The sequence below is a fragment of the Rissa tridactyla genome, chromosome 1, assembly GCF_028500815.1.
Source record: "Rissa tridactyla isolate bRisTri1 chromosome 1, bRisTri1.patW.cur.20221130, whole genome shotgun sequence".
NCBI classification, from domain to species: domain Eukaryota; kingdom Metazoa; phylum Chordata; class Aves; order Charadriiformes; family Laridae; genus Rissa; species Rissa tridactyla.
Window position 1 is genome coordinate 181,435,534 of NC_071466.1, and position 16,949 is coordinate 181,452,482.

General features: G+C 40.6%; 1 protein-coding gene across 9 annotated transcripts in view; it reads left to right on the forward strand.

The window, feature by feature from the left end:
• GRIP1 (glutamate receptor interacting protein 1) overlaps window positions 1-16,949 on the forward strand; it is a 335,688-nt gene that overhangs the window by 308,046 nt on the left and 10,693 nt on the right. For 4 of the 9 annotated variants that reach the window (XM_054183548.1, XM_054183625.1, XM_054183774.1 and 1 more), the window contains 8 exons: window positions 41-186; window positions 5,625-5,769; window positions 6,812-6,951; window positions 7,134-7,322; window positions 11,578-11,731; window positions 13,492-13,692; window positions 16,081-16,192; window positions 16,339-16,383. In XM_054183548.1, the coding sequence (XP_054039523.1) occupies window positions 41-186; window positions 5,625-5,769; window positions 6,812-6,951; window positions 7,134-7,322; window positions 11,578-11,731; window positions 13,492-13,692; window positions 16,081-16,192; window positions 16,339-16,383 (1,132 nt within the window). The remainder of the gene's footprint in view (window positions 1-40; window positions 187-5,624; window positions 5,770-6,811; window positions 6,952-7,133; window positions 7,323-11,577; window positions 11,732-13,491; window positions 13,693-16,080; window positions 16,193-16,338; window positions 16,384-16,949) is intronic. The other 5 variants (XM_054183689.1, XM_054183982.1, XM_054184033.1 and 2 more) reach the window with 2 other exon arrangements.

A 16,949-nucleotide genomic window follows, 5' to 3' on the forward strand; every position in this document is an offset into this window, starting at 1 on the left:
GTCACTAGAATTTCATGTAAGCTTGTTTGCTTGTTCACAGAACTGGCACACTCGAACTTGGTGATAAGCTGCTTGCAATAGATAATATTCGACTTGATAATTGCTCAATGGAAGATGCTGTCCAGATTCTTCAGCACTGTGAGGACCTTGTCAAGTTAAAGATCCGCAAAGATGAAGATAATTCCGGTATTAGTAATGAGCCTATTGCAGATTCTTGTGTATTTTCAGGATTTTTAGAACAAAGGGTTATTCTTTTGGATTTATATTTTAGTGAAATGTTTTTTCTAAACCTGGCTGACATGCTAATGCTAATCAGAAAATGTCACACTAAAAAGAATTGTCATGGTATATAAAGTTTTGCATTTTCTCGATGGCTATATTGCCTGCAGGAGCTGCACTGCACAATGAGGTCTTCAGTTCCCCTCAGGTGCAGCTATATAAGGTTGATCTTTCTCTTATCAGCGAATTGAGATTTTCTCTGCTTGTAAGATTGGAATCATGGTTAGCAAAGCATGGATCCATAGGCCTCAGTTCTCCAGCAGAGTGGTGAAGTGCATGCTTTATCCATAAATTTACAAACTTGACCTCAGTGTGATTGTTCACGTGCTTAGAGGTAGGTAGTACTTTACACGCTGTGCTGGATGGCTGATGGAGGAGCCATGTCTGATCAGCCCAGTGGAAGTATTGGAGCTGCCATCATTTAGCACACCTACATCTATTAATATTCCTGGATCTTCCCCATTACGGATTGCATAAGAGCAGAATTTCTACCTAGAGATAATAAAGCAAGTTCTGCATTCTAGTGGCAAAGCAAGTTAGACAATTATAACTACTATTACTGCTGGGATTTATATCACAGCGTTACACAAAAGCATGAACTGTAGATTCAGTTGTCTTAAGCTCTATGCAGTCTCACAGCAAAAAGGCACAGCCTGCCACATTATTATTTAAAATCAAGTGCGACTGTTGAAATGGTGTTTAGAATTGCACTAGAATGCTCTTTTCCTTTATTTGCTTTTGAAAGCAAACAGAAAGTATCTTTTCAGTATGATCAGTACAAGGCAAAGGCGGATGCCTTTAGCGTCTTGCACAAATTTGGTTTCAGAAGTAAATCTTGATCCAGCAAAGTGCATGGCCACTGGTCGGCAGAATATTGTGCTTAGGTCCCCACAGGTGGTGAGGTGGGATTTGCTACACATAGTTGGTCCGTCTTGGTCAGAGGTTGGCCAGGTTGGTCATGGGCTGTACATCCAAAGGGACACCTGACTGACAGTTGCTTTGCAAAACAGAGCAAACCAGGCATGTTGTGAAGAGCAAACTGTAACTACACTTGGCAGAAGATTGACAGGAAAAATGCCTGTAGAAGGAAGTTTGACTTTTCTCCTGCACAAGAGAAGGTCTGTCTTTTAAGCATTCATGGCACCTGGGATCCCTCCTTCACCTTCTTCCCGTCATTTGGAAGACTCTGTCATTAATAACCCTGCAGAGAAATTACCAGCAGACTAGCAGAGGGGCACGAGTTAGAGCCATGTAGAAAAAGTAGTAACCTCCCACACTTTTAAACACTTGAGGGTTTGTCCTGTGTGTGTCATGTCGTCCTCCCCACACCCCCAACTCCTTCTCACCTTGTGGACTTAATCTTTTTCGAGGACAGCTTCCATTTCCATTGAAGTTGGTACACATTTTCTGTTGCTGTCACTGAAACGTGGATTTCGGTATCCACTCCTTTAAAATAACATCTTTGGTCTCTTAGGTATTGCACACCATGGCAGCTGGTATAGATTTTAGTCTGAGAGGGGTTCTTATTCCATGGTTTTCTTTTACACGTTCACATTGTTTATTTTGCAGTTACATCATATATCTATATCTAGATTCTCACACAACTACAGTGTCTTATCCAGACACAATTGGTGTAACTGAACAGGTTCAAATGTACATGGACAGCTACTCAGAGACGTACTGAACAAAATTCTCTATATAAATGTCTCTTGTAATAGGTGACTAGGTGTCAAAGTGTAATTGAAAGTATTTGAGGTTTCAGGTACTTTGAAATCTAAAATGAACGAGTGTGTCTTGAAATGCTAAAGGAAAAATATTTTAAAAAACAATGGCAAAATAGTAGCAAAGGTGTAGCAAAGTGTATCTCAATTAAAATAAATTCTTGCTTTTTGCTATTAGTTTATTTATCAAAGTCTGTTTTCTCACAAAGGGGAGAAATGTGCTTCTAAATCTCAACAGAAAAAAATCATTAATAAATTCCTGAAGAAAAGAAAAGCCTAAAGTTAATAGAAGAGTAGGCATGGAGCACTCCAAAACAATTTACAAATCACAGAGTGAGATTAAATTTAAATTTTTCTTAATCTCTCATGGCATGTTTTTTTGAGGAGGTTCTTCCTCCCTAGCTTCTCGTTTCTTTGCTCTCTTTCAAATGCTATTCATTTTTAAGTATTTCTAGCTTCTAGCTCTTCTTTCTTCCTTCTGTTTTTCCCTCCTCTGCTGTTTTTCCAACTCCTCCCTTCTCCAGACAGTTGTATGTGTCTCAGAGCTGTGTTCCTCAGAGTCAACCGTGCAGGTGACGCCAGCAGCCAAGTAGTACATGTCTTGTGCTCCCCCAGACCGTGCTCTTCTTTGCCCTTATGTCTGTATTGATCAGATGTTACTCTGAAGAGCAAGGCTAGTGGACAGAACAGAGGCACTGCAGCACAAGGGTCCACTTTCATTAAATGCAGTTTCCAAGAGCTATCCACAATTGCATCACAAGAAAAGAAAAAGGAAAATCTCAAAAACATGGGACCTGAAAACATGGTAGTTTGGTTATATTTCCTCCCCACATGGAAGTATGTTTTCAGCAGTTTTTCTCTTTCCTTTTTTTCCTGCCAGCTTCCCAAACGGAGGACAGTTTCATCTCCTGATTAACCTAATGGCTGCCACCTTTTTTTTTGAATATTAAGAGTTCTTTGCTTTCATGGCAAGACTGGCCTTCATTGTGAATTCAGGCCACATGCATGCCGTGTTCTTGGATAGCTTACGTTTCTACTGCCTGGAAAAAGCATTGAAGAGAACAGTGACATTTGACATCTGTTGCATTCTGCCATTAATTTTCTTAACTAGGGCTAACCAGAAGACAGACATAATGGACCAGTCTCCTTTCCAGTCATTCACTAAGATCTATAAACTTCCAGCTCTCATGTGGCAGGGCTGCTGTATGATTAATAACTTCTTATTCACTTACGGTTGATAGCGGAGAAACATCAGTATTGTGTCAACCCTTAGCAAATACTGGCTATTACATTTTCAATTAGTTTGGTGGATTACTTTTCATCCTTCAGTTGAAGTCTTCCACTGGGTCAACCTGTGTAAATGTTGTTGGCATTAGATCCCAGAGGATTTGTTGTTGTTTCAAAAACGCTCTAGCAAGCAAGCAAGAGCTGCCACTCTTCTGCTGTGCAGTGGCAGCTTACATGTCAGCCCACTGTATGCCGGCCAGAGGCTTCCAGTGGGGTCCTGGGAGTTGGGTGCTTCTGGAAAAAGTGCATCAGATAAAATGTAGTTGATGTGAACTGTGCCAAAACACTGATGATAATGCCCCAAGTACAAGGCAAACATTAAGCATGAAAATCCCAGTATTTTTCCACTAATTCTTCTCTCCTTTGATTCTATATGTGTACCATTTTCTTTATGTGGATAGCAAAGGGCAAATAGGAGGGAGTTGGGGTGGGGGGAAGCTAAAGGCCTAAATTTTCTGTAAACTGGGAAGAAACAAAGTAGTTCCAAAGATATTAATGATTCTCCAGCTCTGCTTCAGTACCATGTTCAGCATGAGAAGAAAGCAACTCTTTGAACCTTTGTTAGCGATGCAGGTATCTTTTTTTTTTTCCTTTTAAAGTTTTTCTGTCTACACAAATAGAAATGGGAACATTTGAATTTTCTGGCTTGTCTCAGGTTAGTTCTAGTAACATTTACGGAATGTGCATCCTAGACATTTTCCACACTCGCTGAGCCGTTCGAAATGTCATTACCCACAGCTCTAGGAAACGTTGCCCACCAGGCCAGACGTCATGGCTGAATACCGATATCATAAGATGGGCAAGGGATCATTTGTTATTTTGATCTGAGGAGAAATCTAGCATTTTAAATTTTAAAACATCCCTTCACAACTCAAAGATACTGCAGTTGATTGCTCTCCTGCTGTGATATTTTTTTGATAATACGTAAAGAGCATGCACTGTATAAATACAGGAGCCTTTCTTGTTGCTGCAACACCTGCCGGGTATTGTCTGGGGAAAATACATTGTATTTAAGCTTACCCATTGATGAATCCTTCTCCATTTCTGATGATTGTTTGGCGAGACTAAAATTTCAAAATAATGCAAATGACTTAATGCAATATAATGAAATCAAATGTAATGGAGTTATTATTCAGCTTAGTTGATAATTCAGAATTCAGAAGCTATTTTTGATTCTGTTACAAAAGCTTAAAACTTGTCCATCAAAAACATGGGACATATTTCAGGTTCTCTTAGCAAGGCAGCTGCTCGTCTTATCATAACTTGTTATTTTTCCCACAATTCTTTTAAGGAAGCTGGGTTTTAAAACTTTTGAATTATCTTTGCTTCTAAATACCTTCCATTCAGTTCAAGAAACAGATGAGTACCAGTATTTATACAATAGTAGTAACTTGTCTTTTCTCTAATAATGTACCCTTGCGGCAAAGAAGGCCAAGAGCCTCCTTAGGTCAAGGGAGGTGGTCCTTCCCCTCTGCTCAACACTGGTGAGAGATTTCTGGAGTGCTGCTTCCAGTCCTGGTCTCCCCAGTGCAAGAGACACTTGGACATAGTGGATCAGGTCCAGTGACGGGGCTGGAGCACCTCTCCTGTGAGGAAAGGCTGAGAAAGCTGGGACCGTTCAGCCTGGAGAAGAGAAAGCTCTTATCGATGTATATAAATACCTGAAGGGGAGGTGTAAAGTGGAGAGAGACAGGCTGTCTTCAGTGGTGCCCAGTGACAGGACAAGAAGCAATGGACACAAATTGAAACATGGAACGTTCTTCTGAACATCAGGAGACACTTGTTTACTGTGAGAGTGACTGAGCACTGGCATGGGTTGCCCAGAGGGGTTGTGGAGTCTCCATCTTTGGAGATACTCAAAAGCCATCTGGATAAAGTCCTGGGCAATCTGATCCTAGTGGCCCTGATTGGGCGGGGGAGTTGGACAAAAAGACCTCCAGAGGTCCCTTCCAACTTCAGCTATTCTGTGATTCTGTAACACAATAGCCTGAAGTTGTATTTTAACAGGAAAGAAGACAAAAAGATTTTAAACTGAGTAAAATTTAGTCTTAATAGAATGAGGGGAGATTTTCTGTTGCCTTCAATGTAATCAGGTTTTGGCAATAAAAAAGAAATTGCAAAAGAGAGGGGTTTGGGTTTGAGTTTGTTTTTTTTGTTTTTGTTTTGGTTTGGTTTTTTAAAGAATCCAGTAGAATATTAATTACTGATTAAGAAGTGTATTTGAAATGTAATCCTTTGAATATGTTGTTTGATTACCAGTCACTAGACTGAATGTGCTATTTTTTTCATTCCCTCTTTCATAAGAAACCAATTGCATCCCCTTGGCATTTATTGCAGATGAACAGGAGAGTTCTGGAGCAATTATTTATACTGTTGAGCTCAAGCGCTATGGTGGGCCTCTTGGAATTACAATCTCTGGTACTGAAGAGCCCTTTGATCCCATAATCATTTCCAGCCTTACAAAAGGAGGATTAGCTGAAAGGTAAATTGGAAAGCAAATTATTTTTAAATGTTCTTTTTGTTGAGATAAAGATCTATTTTGTTTACCTGAAGACACTAGTTTTCATGGTTTAGGAATTTATTTTTTTATAATTCTCCAAATCTGAGTTTATCATCTTTTTCCTGCTGTTTTTTGATCATTGTCAAGTTCAGGAGCATGAGCAATATCTTAACAGGATGTTCTTGCACATACTATACAAGACAAAGCAGAGGATTGTGGTCCTTATTATAAATCACCTAGGAAAGACTAGTCAATCGAACCACTCAGTCACCAGAACATTTTATCATCCTTTTAAAAGCCTTGTATAGTACAATAGCTAGGGAAAGCACTTCATGTGTCTAAGATTATCTGAACTTAGCACACACACATACTGCATCTGTTTGTGCACTTACATACACAATAGCAAGTGTTACCCAAGGAGCCGAAATGCTCCTCATGGTAAGTGATGGATAGCGAACAATGAAAGTGCTAAGGTTTTCTATCACCTGTCATTTCTAAGATAGGTGGAGTCATTGCAATCGGTACCTTTCAGAGAGAACTTCCAGCACACAAAACATGATACTGTGCACAGCCAGAACAGTGTGTTTACACAAAGAGAATTTATTTTCATCTCTTGATATGATCCATCCTGAAAGCCACGTTGGTGAAATAGTTGGTTACTTGCTCACAGTGCCATTATGTGTTATGTTGTGACGACTTCTAGAAATCTGACTCCTTTCAGAACTTACTGAGCTGTCTGAGATTGCTCTTAAACAGATGGGCTGCAAACAACATCATTCAGTGGTGATTAACTCAACTACCACAGTAACACAGAAATCCACATCTTCATGCCTTAGCTCTGCTATTGTCACTACAACAAAGGTGACTTGCTTTAAGCATTTCTAACAAAAGAAGTATTCTGCAACACAGCTGAAAAAACGAAAGAAAGGAAAATCAGACTTTCATGCTCCAAATATGCAAAGAAATTGCCTTTGTTGCTTTTTATACTCTCTTCTCAATGTTTTACTTTTCTCTGTTAATGTAGGACTGGGGCAATTCACATAGGAGACAGAATCCTAGCAATAAACAGTAGCAGTCTGAAAGGAAAGCCTTTGAGTGAAGCCATTCATTTATTACAGATGGCAGGAGAAACTGTCACCTTGAAAATCAAGAAGCAGACAGATGGTGAGTATGGCCAGGGCTAGTAGCATCAGTGGTCTTTAAAAGCGTGTGTTGTTACAGATTAACAAGCATTTAGGCCATCCCTGGAAAAACGTAATGTCAGTAGTAAAAAGCATATTCTCAGAAATGCAGTAAAGCAATGACCACCACCACCCTTTTTTTTTTTTTTTTATAATCCTATTCAGCTACCAGTCCCAAGAAATTTTCTGTCCCTGTGGGTCACATAAGCGAACTCAGTGATGCTGAAGATGAAACCTCTGCTGCACAGAAATCTGGCAAACTCTCAGACATCTATTCCACTACAGTCCCAAGTGTTGACAGCGCAGTAGAGTCGTGGGATGGCTCTGGTATTGATACCAGCTTTGGAAATCAAGGTACTATCAAGAATGCAATCGACATTTAAAGTAGGAATTATCGCCTTCATGGTTGACCTTCCTTTGCCTTAAAGAGAACTTTATCTGTACCAACTTTAAACCTTGTACTTTGCCAGTGTCTCATTATGACCACACACCCCGCCAGGCAGCATGATTTCTTACACTTGGCTGGCCTCAGATTCAGTCTTTCATGACAACATGATGTGTTACGAAGCATTTATCAATAAATTAAAAGACTTTTGTTAGCTTTACTGACATCTGAATAGCCCGCTCCATAGCTCATCCACAACTAAATGAGTTTATCCTTCAAATACAGATCAATGCAAGGCACAGAACACACTGAAGATGTTCATGAATTTGATGCCCATATACAGTAATTTTTAACTTACGGCAGATTTATTATAAACTGCTGAAGGGGGAGCGTTAGGCATTGCTTATGATTTGTAAATCTTTTGCTTCTTCCTCATTCTTGCAGAATTAACATCTAACGTTCAGCTCTCAAAAACAGTCATTCTATTTAAAGACATGATTTTCCTTAACACTAAATTCTCTATTTATGTCTGACTATTGGTTTATATAGGATTTTCAAATAATCTCATTTTAATTTGTAAGACACATTTATTTAGGCAGAGAGAGATACAGACATCTTGTGTTATTCTAGATAACATGAAAAATAACTTCCACACAGCTTCAGTGTTTTATTTGACTCTCTTTAAAATGTTTATTTCCATAGTAAAGCAGGTATTCCCACTACCTGGCATGTATCCGGACAGGTAGATCCTTGCCTCAAATAATTTTTTCTCGTTCGCTCTGGTTGCACACATTCTTTCAATTTTATTTTTCTGTTGCTTTCTGTTGCTTTCCAGGAGCACTGGTAGTAGCTCATGGACAGCTGTTTTGTACCCTCACACAGAGAACTGAAACTGAGCTCTGCCCAGCAGATTTCCCGTATAGACTGAAGTTCTGTGCTGATTACTTACGTTGCTATTCTCTAATGTGCCTGCTCAATGATAACACCGGTGGTTGCTTCTGGAAAGCAGAATGTTTCCTTTGAAACCTGCTGAGCTACCTGAGATCAAGAAGTAGCTGATGTCACTACTAGTGGCCATGTTTTTTCTGTTCTTTAATTTTTAAGTATTTCTTAGCCTTACTGCATATATTTGTCATCAACTTGCTTTGAACAAGACAGTCTCAATACATTTAATTATAACTCCTGTTTTCTACATTTTACTTTTAATTTACTGTTATATATAATGTTTTATTTAGCACTCGATGTATTGGGCTATATTACCCCTGTATAATTTGTATTTCACTGGAGTTAGTTTTGGGATGAATTTGTCCCCTTTTCTGTTATTAACTGGTTTGGTCAGTTCATCAAAATAAATCACATTAGATTTTCTTCTGATATGATTATGATATGAAATTCAACAAGAGCAAGTGTAGGGTGCTGCACCCGGGGAGGAATAACCCCATGCACCAGGACAGGTTGGGGGCAGACCTGCTGGAGAGCAGCTCAGCTGAAAGAGACCTGGGAGTCCTAGTGGACAACAGGATGACCATGAGCCAACAATGTGCCCTTGTGGCCAAGAAGGCCAGTGGCATCCTGGGGTGCATCAAGAAGAGTGTGGCCAGCAGGTCGAGGGAGGTCATCCTCCCCCTCTACTCTGCCTTGGTGAGGCCGCACCTGGAGTACTGTGTCCAGTTCTGGGCTCCCCGGTTCAAGGGGGACAGGGAACTGCTGGAGAGGGTGCAGCAGAGAGCTACCAAGATGATTAGGGGACTCGAACACCTCTTTTACGAAGAAAGGCTGAGGGATACGGGTCTTCAGGAAAAAAGACAGCTGAGGCGGGACCTTAGCAACACTTACAAATACTTAAAGGGTGGGTGTCAGGAGGATGGGGCCAGGCTCTTTTCAGTGGTGCCCGGGGACAGGACAAGAGGTAAATGGGCACAAACTTGAGCATAGGAAGTTCCACCTAAACATGAAGAGGAACTTCTTTACTTTGAGGGTGGCAGAGCACTGGCACAGGCTGCCCAGAGAGGTGGTGGAGTCTCTGTCTCTGGAGACATTCAAAACCCACCTGGACGCGTTCCTGTGCAACCTGCTCTAAGGTGACCCTGCTCTGGCAGGGGGGTTGGACTAGATGATCTCCAGAGGTCCCTTCCCACCCTGTGGTTCTATGATTCTGTGATTTTTGTGTTCTAAAGAGAAGTATTGCTGAAAAAGTGCCAAAATGATAGTACTCATTTGCTGGGTGAATTGATTGTATTTGGAGCAAATTGTTCAACTATGGAAAGGATTGAGGCCCAGACTGCTTTCCAAAGTCCTGATGATTCGGATGCCATGCCAAAATTAAACCAGTATCTCAAAGCAGATTTTTTTTCTAACTCTCTTGAAAAAATCAGCCCAGACTTAGTTGTATACATGGCACTTCTGCTAAACAGCCTGAGTGTAATCAGATTTGCGCCTTGTCCCTTGCTGTGGTACTAATGCGACCCACATTTTTATTAAAAGTTCATTCTGTCTTGACCTGTCAAGTTGAGTTTGGCTTCTCTCCAAACCTTTCTTGGCATAAGCACAGGCTAAGCAAATTGAGGAGTTTGGGGAATGTTTCTGGAGCACCAGATAATGCTTTATCCTATTAGTTACTAATTTAATGCTGGTGAGCAGTCTTTTCTCTCCTTGAATTAATACCCCATTTTGTACCTTTGTCTAATGTGTCTGTATTACTAATCTGGAGCCTTCCCCACACAGCAGTCACATTTTCGCAACCAAAACCCTTCCTAGAATCTGGGGGTGTGTTAATGTCTGCCAATTAGGTGGAAAATGCACACAACTCTCTAGTTACATGGGATTTGAGGGAGACAGGTCTAGACTGATTTATGGAAGCAAATTGCCCTCTTTAGAGAGGTGACAGCAGTGATATTTGTTAGTCATCCACAAAATAGAACATCCTAATCCAATATGCACATCAGAAAACACCAAGTACAGAGCTAGAAAAGGAATATGTCAAGATTAAATATATATATAGCAGCTCTACCATAATGGATTTTGCTTACCAGATCAGCATCGGCTTGTGACAAGACAATCCATGTGTTCTTCTTGATACATCACTTGGAAGCCAGACTGTCTGGTTCCTACTGGGAATTAAAATTACACTGAATTCAGTTAAAGAAATACTATTGAATTAATACCAACATTGCTTGTATGATAAAAGCACACAGAAGTAAATTCTTCAGATATAAAGGCCATCATAAAGGCCATCTGATGCCATTTACACAGCTTTGAGATATTTGGAAATGGCTGATAGATAAATGACTTTCAGAGGTGAGCTTTCCAAGGGTGTATACTGGTCCTGGGCACGTGTGCCCATTGTGAGACGGGCCTCTTCTCAGCTTTTGGAGCCCTAGCAAAAAGCAGTGTCTCTGCTAAGTGCAAGTTCCCCTTCCACAAAGGGGCACAAGTACAGAGATTCTCACGTTGGCCTTATGCAGGGCAGTGCAGGGCTATGACAGCACGGTCCTGCATTTGTATTAACGAGGCCTTGCCTCAGCGGTGCTGAGACAGCTGCTCTCCTTCCTCTTCTGGCATTACTCCAGTTAATGGTCACTCGAGAGCCTCTACACCATGCCAACTTCTGCATCTAGGTTGCCATTCTACAGCTTGGTAGTATAATTGACGCTAATATGTCTCCAATTCTTGGCTGCATTGCTTCCAAATTTGAGAAAGTTACCAGGAGGAAGAAAAAAACTTTCTTGCTAGTCATCTCAAACATCAAGTTGATGTGATTTTTTCATGCATCCTTGCAAACTCTTTTTTCAATAGGTCTGAAGCACAGTTTTCTTAATAGCTTAGGTTTAATTTTGGGCATGTTGCACATGACCACGTTAACACATATTTAACACATCCATAACACACGTGATTTGTTCACTAGTATTCAATGTATGATGTCAAATTGGAAGCTGATCAATTGTGAAGGTGTCTAAAACATCAGAAGCAGCCAAGACATAAACAGTAAGAGAACAGTGTTAGGTATATTTCAGATTTTGCTTTCAATGGACTTTCATAGGAGAAGCTCTAAAGCACACCTAATTCCAGGCATAATTTAGGTCATAAATGATCTGACTACTACTGCAAAAACAAGGTAGCAACCATGAGTCCACATCCAGGTTCTAGAGGACCCAGCTTCAGAGATGTGCTTTTCTGTCATTAAAACATATACACCGCCCTAAATATATAATTCATCTTTTTTAGGACACAGCTATCAGGCTTCAGGATACAACTTCAATGCCTATGAATGGAGGAGTCCTAAACAGACTAGTTTGTCCCCTCCAAGCAAACCACGAAACCACCCATTTCATGATACAGGGCTGAGTGATGACGAATGGGACCGACCTACAGCAAGCAGGTAAGTTCTCATAGGTGTTTCTGTTTGATTTGCAGCTGCCTCAGTGCCTCCAAAATGAACACTTACTGTCTGCAATGAAATTATGTTTTTCTAATGCAGCTATAGCAGCTCTTCCTTTAAATATGAGATATAGTATTTATACTTCATGGAACTTATTAGGGTAGATTAGTGACATTTATGGAAGATTATGATGCCAAAACCAAGACATATATTTATTTTGAGTTACTTCAGACAAAAAAATGCACAGCGTTTATCTCTTAAGAATAAACAAACAAAAAAACTAGGGCATTCCCCTGGTAAGCTTCAAAAAAAAAAAACTTCCGCAAAAATAAACCTACAAATAAAGTATCTAAAGACAACTGGCATGTTAATCTTTTCTCTTTCATGAAAACTCTTCGTTTTGGTTTGGGCAAAGAAGGAGAAATTACAGTCTTCTTCCATAAATGCTTGAGACATCTGCAGTGATTCAGTAGGAGAACGAAGTGATCCAGGTAGAAATGTCTTGTCCAAAGCTATTGTAGTTTTCTATGCATTCATTCCTCTTCTTCTGAGAAGTAAATCTCCTTTTCAGTGACTTTCTCTGCAGGCAAAAGAACTTTCTGGGGAAAAATGCTTAGTTGACAATGCTTGGAGATAGTGAAAGACACAGAAGTTTCTTATTCTCTATTCTAAGGGTGCATCTGGCAGTGGAATCACTGCAGAGACTTGGGTAATTCCTACCAAAGAACAGTTCTTCCTCTGACACGGGAAGATAGACAACACAGAAAGATTTCTAGTGCTCTTTGTACCCATCCTCAGGACTTGCAGACATGCATGTCCTTCGTTAGAAATACAGTTTCTTGGTGTAGCTGCACAATGAGCCTGAAATCCCAGTCTGTGAGAAGTTCAGGTTTAGTACTAAATAAACCCTTTCTGGTTCCTGTATAAACATACTAGAGAAGTAAATCCATAAGGTCCAGCCTGTTACCTTTGAAATACAAATCAAGGCAAAGCTTAGATGCCAGTGCTGCTTTTCAGAATCTGAATGACAAACCCTCTGATGCAGCAGATTGCCCAGTGGCATTTTGTCTGGAGACGAGTCTGGCAAGATGATAGCTAAGGTCTGGGCAAGTGTGAGTTCTCAGTTCGTATCCAGCTCCTTTGCTCCCTACTGGCCAGAAGCATAGTAGAAGTTTTCATAGGCATCGTGGACAATATTTAATAAAGGAAATGACCATAGTTTTCTTCATATTCTTGGTAAGTTAATATCTTTAATGTAATAGCAGCATCTTTATCCACAGTTAAAGCCCATATTTTGCTTCTCAGATGAGATGCATCCATAGATTCCAGAACACCTACTGTTTTGCAGTTACCTAAGTCACAGGCTGAAAAGGTTGATGAGCAGTGACTCAGGAAGCTGGACTGTAAAATACAGAATCTTCTAAATGAAAAGCATGCATTCTGCTACCATTGTCAAGCACTATTCAACAGAAAGTATGCACATTAAAGAGCCTTGTTCTACATGTCAATGTGACTTACACCTGAGATATATGGCACGAATTAAAATAATGATTTTTTTTAACCCTGTCTCTGTAAAATGGATTATGCCATACCTGATGGTGTTCCTATACCGAGTGCTGGAGTATCTGAGAAGGGCGTATCCGTTCTTCCAGCCTGTTAAGGGATCCCCAGAAAACCACCTCTTCTCTGCCTCTAGCTAAGCAACTTGTCGTCTTCTATAACACTAAAAAGTAATTTTTTCTTATCTTTATTTTGTGTAGCACAGCTTCCAAGAATATGTGGCAGCAGAAGGAGACTGAGACACTGGAAGAGAATCAAGAAAGCCATTTAAAGCAAACTTCTGTAGAGAGACTGGGGGGAGAGAGCATCAGGAGCATGAAGAAAGAGAACAAGATGTGGAAAGGTGCCTCTGGTGGGCAAAGGAAAGGTGGGGGACAGCTGGAAGAGTGGAATACTTCCAGGTAGGTGAACAAAGAGTGCACAGGAGTGAGATTGAGCTGGGCTGGGGCGGGGGGTGGGGGTGGTGAAGAAAGGAAAAACAGTTGAAATGAGAAAAAGGAGGAAAACAAGGTAAAAGCAGAAAACACATCATTAACATGCTGTTGAGCGACAATGAAATTTCGGTTGGCAAGTGAATGAAAAACCAGAGAGCTTAAACCACTCTGTAGCCTGATGTCTACCTATCACTGGCAGGTAGGACAAGTCTGTTATAGTTCCTGCTCCAGGGAAATTTTTTGCACGTTAAAACAATACTTGAAGGGATGAGCCTGCCAGATCCTAGAACATCCTATCACCTCCTGAATTTAAAAAAAAAAAAAAAATTATTTTGTCTCTTATATGGCAATAAGAACCAAATCATAGGCACCTGGTTCTTCATGTCTGACCCACTACCTCTCCTTCAGCATTTTTATGCATCTAAATTTCTGATGGCTCTTTGAATAAGTGTCAGAAAACCAAATATATTCATTATAGGTCAAACAATATTTCACATGACATAAAATCAATCTCTCAGGTTTCAGAAAAAGAAGCCGTAGAGATGCAAAACTATTTTGGTACCTGTTTTTTCTGGTACAGTAGCTCAGCTACAAATCAGTTTATTCATGTGGCTGTAATGGAGATGCGAAAGTTGAGCATTTCACACACCAGGAGACAAGACTAGGAGAAAAGGCAAAAGAGGAGGTGAGGGCAGAAAAAGGAATTGTTTCAGCTAAAAAGAGGTCCAGACGTATAGGCATCGTGATTTCAGATTTCACAGAAGTCAGAAAATAAATTCACCTCCAGTTCTAGGAAATCCAGTCTTTGCTGTCGCAGGCAATTGCCTCAAATAATCCTGTTTATTAACTCAATTCCATTTTATATTATAATATCAGTATGCAATATAAAGAAAAGTATTGTAATGAATAAGTTAGTCTGTGTTCAACATTGGCTGTTAAAACAAGAAGGAGCTAATTTCAGAAGTCATGGATCTTTCTAAAATCATGTTTTAAATACTTTCTTATCTTGCCTGGGAGGAATTGCATCTGTGATCTGAGTAGGTATTCCCACCATTGCTGTACCTATTGCAATATCTTAGAAGAGACACTGATGCTAGATGGAGAATCATTGCAATAAGAGATTGAAATGGCTGACCATTGTCTGCTTGACCGATCCTAACTGTAAAAAAGCATCTCTGAGGCAGAGTATCATGTGTTTGAAGCATTCGAGCTGTCCTCCGTTGTGCTGGGCAATTCTCCTATTTAAAAGCTATTCTGTTAACAGTGTTACATTCACGCTATTCACAGTAATACATTGTTTGTCAAGCGAGGCCTCAGATGCTTCCATAATAGTGTTTGCTCTGTTTATGTGCTGTTAAGCACCACTAGCGGCAGTCCATGGGCAGCTGCTCCAAAGTAACAGCTTGCTGCCACCAAAAGGGCGAATTCTCATTCTTTCCTTCCTCATCTTTCCCCTGTGCCTTTCACATAATCAGCCCCCTGCCGTGCAGCAGCTCTGATGCTTGTGTGAACCATCATGGAGCCGATTGCCCTTGCTAAGACAGCAGAAAACTCCTGCTTCCTCCCCTCACACACATACACTGTCACGGTGTTGCTTTGGGCTGTGTTGCTGCAGTCCAGAGTTGGCATTTTTGATCAGACCTCTCTTGCTGGGCGACTTCCCTAAGCATCGCTGTCACCAATGTCCTGCTCAGGAGTGCTAGTAATGAGGCTTCAGTGTGTTTAAGAAACAGCAGAGACCTAAGTCTCCATGCAAGACAGTTGCATCCCCGAGTTTCCCTGTGTTTGTGTATGAAATGACTGGAGCAGTTTATACGACAGCAGTCAGGTGGGCTTAAATTGATAATGATAAACGGAGCTTAGGCTGAAGGGATCAGGTAAAAAACACCACCATCCCTCTTTTGCAAAATGCTGTTTGCAAAAATTGAGGGCACTTTTCCTATTCCCCAGGAGAAGTCCATGAGGTTGAAAGGTTTTATTGCAAATATACGTTGCACGGAGCAGCTCTGCACACAGCTACTGGTTGATTCATTAATTTTCATAGGGAGGTCCCAGTTTCAATCCAGTAAAAATGTGTATTGAATTGTTCTTGGAATCCGTTTATCTCCTTACTGAATAACTGGCTGCTCAGATCCTGCCAGCTGCTAGCGACTGCCAGGTTATGAGAAGACTTGTCTGTCATGTGCTCTGCATGTTCATCCAGCCTCACCTGATCAGCAACTCTTCCCCACTCTCCTGCCTACCTACTGTAACGTTCTGTCATTCAAGTTGCAATCTGTGGCAACGCACGTGTGTAAAATATCTTTTTCGAGGGAAAAAAGTCCACGTTTTCTTAACCTCTCATTGTAAATCTAGCTTCGCAGGTACCCATGATAACACCGAGGCTGACCAGGAGGAAAATTTCTGGTCTCAGGCTCTGGAGGATTTAGAGACCTGTGGCCAGTCAGGAATTCTGAGGGAACTAGAGGTAGAACAATTTTAACCTTTCTTTCCAATTATAGAGAAATATAATGGTTTTGGTTTGGTTTACTTTCATTTTATTTTCTCCTTTCTTTTCTTTTAAGTTGCACTAATCACACCAATTCATTTAAAAGCTTTAACCCCTCTCCACAGGACAAGGCTGACAGGCGTCTGTGTTTGAGAAACATGACACTCTTGGTACCTACCCTTTACTTTTATATTTTTTGCTTGTGCAGCTGCCTCCCCCGCCCCTAACCAGAGCTGTTTTCTTTTGTACAATGCAACCAAAATTCTACAAACGTGTTCACCCCAGAGCTTTGACTTGCAGCTTCTGCTGTGCATAACCATTGGTGCTGCCTGCACAGGCAGCAAATGGCGCAGAACTTCTTAAGCGGGCATAACCTTCCTGCAGCAACGCATCCCATTCTCTGACAGACGCTTTATGCAGCTTTTCTTAGCATGCCGTAGGTTGCCTTTTAAATTGAAACTTAATTTGATTAAGATGAACATAAAAGAAAATCAGCTTTTCAAAATGTTTACCTGTAATCTTACCACTCTGCAAAAAAAGCTGCCAACGTGAGAAATGTTCGTTATATAGCCATTTCTTCACTACGTAACAAATTTTCACATTTCATCCTGAAGTTAATTGCAAATCTAGCCATGCTTCGAGTGAGATTGTAAGGGGGGCAGAGGGGGAAGGGAACAGAGAGAGAGTAACTTCGAGTCTTTATTTTTGTAATCACCTTTTCTCTAAGTTGTCTAAT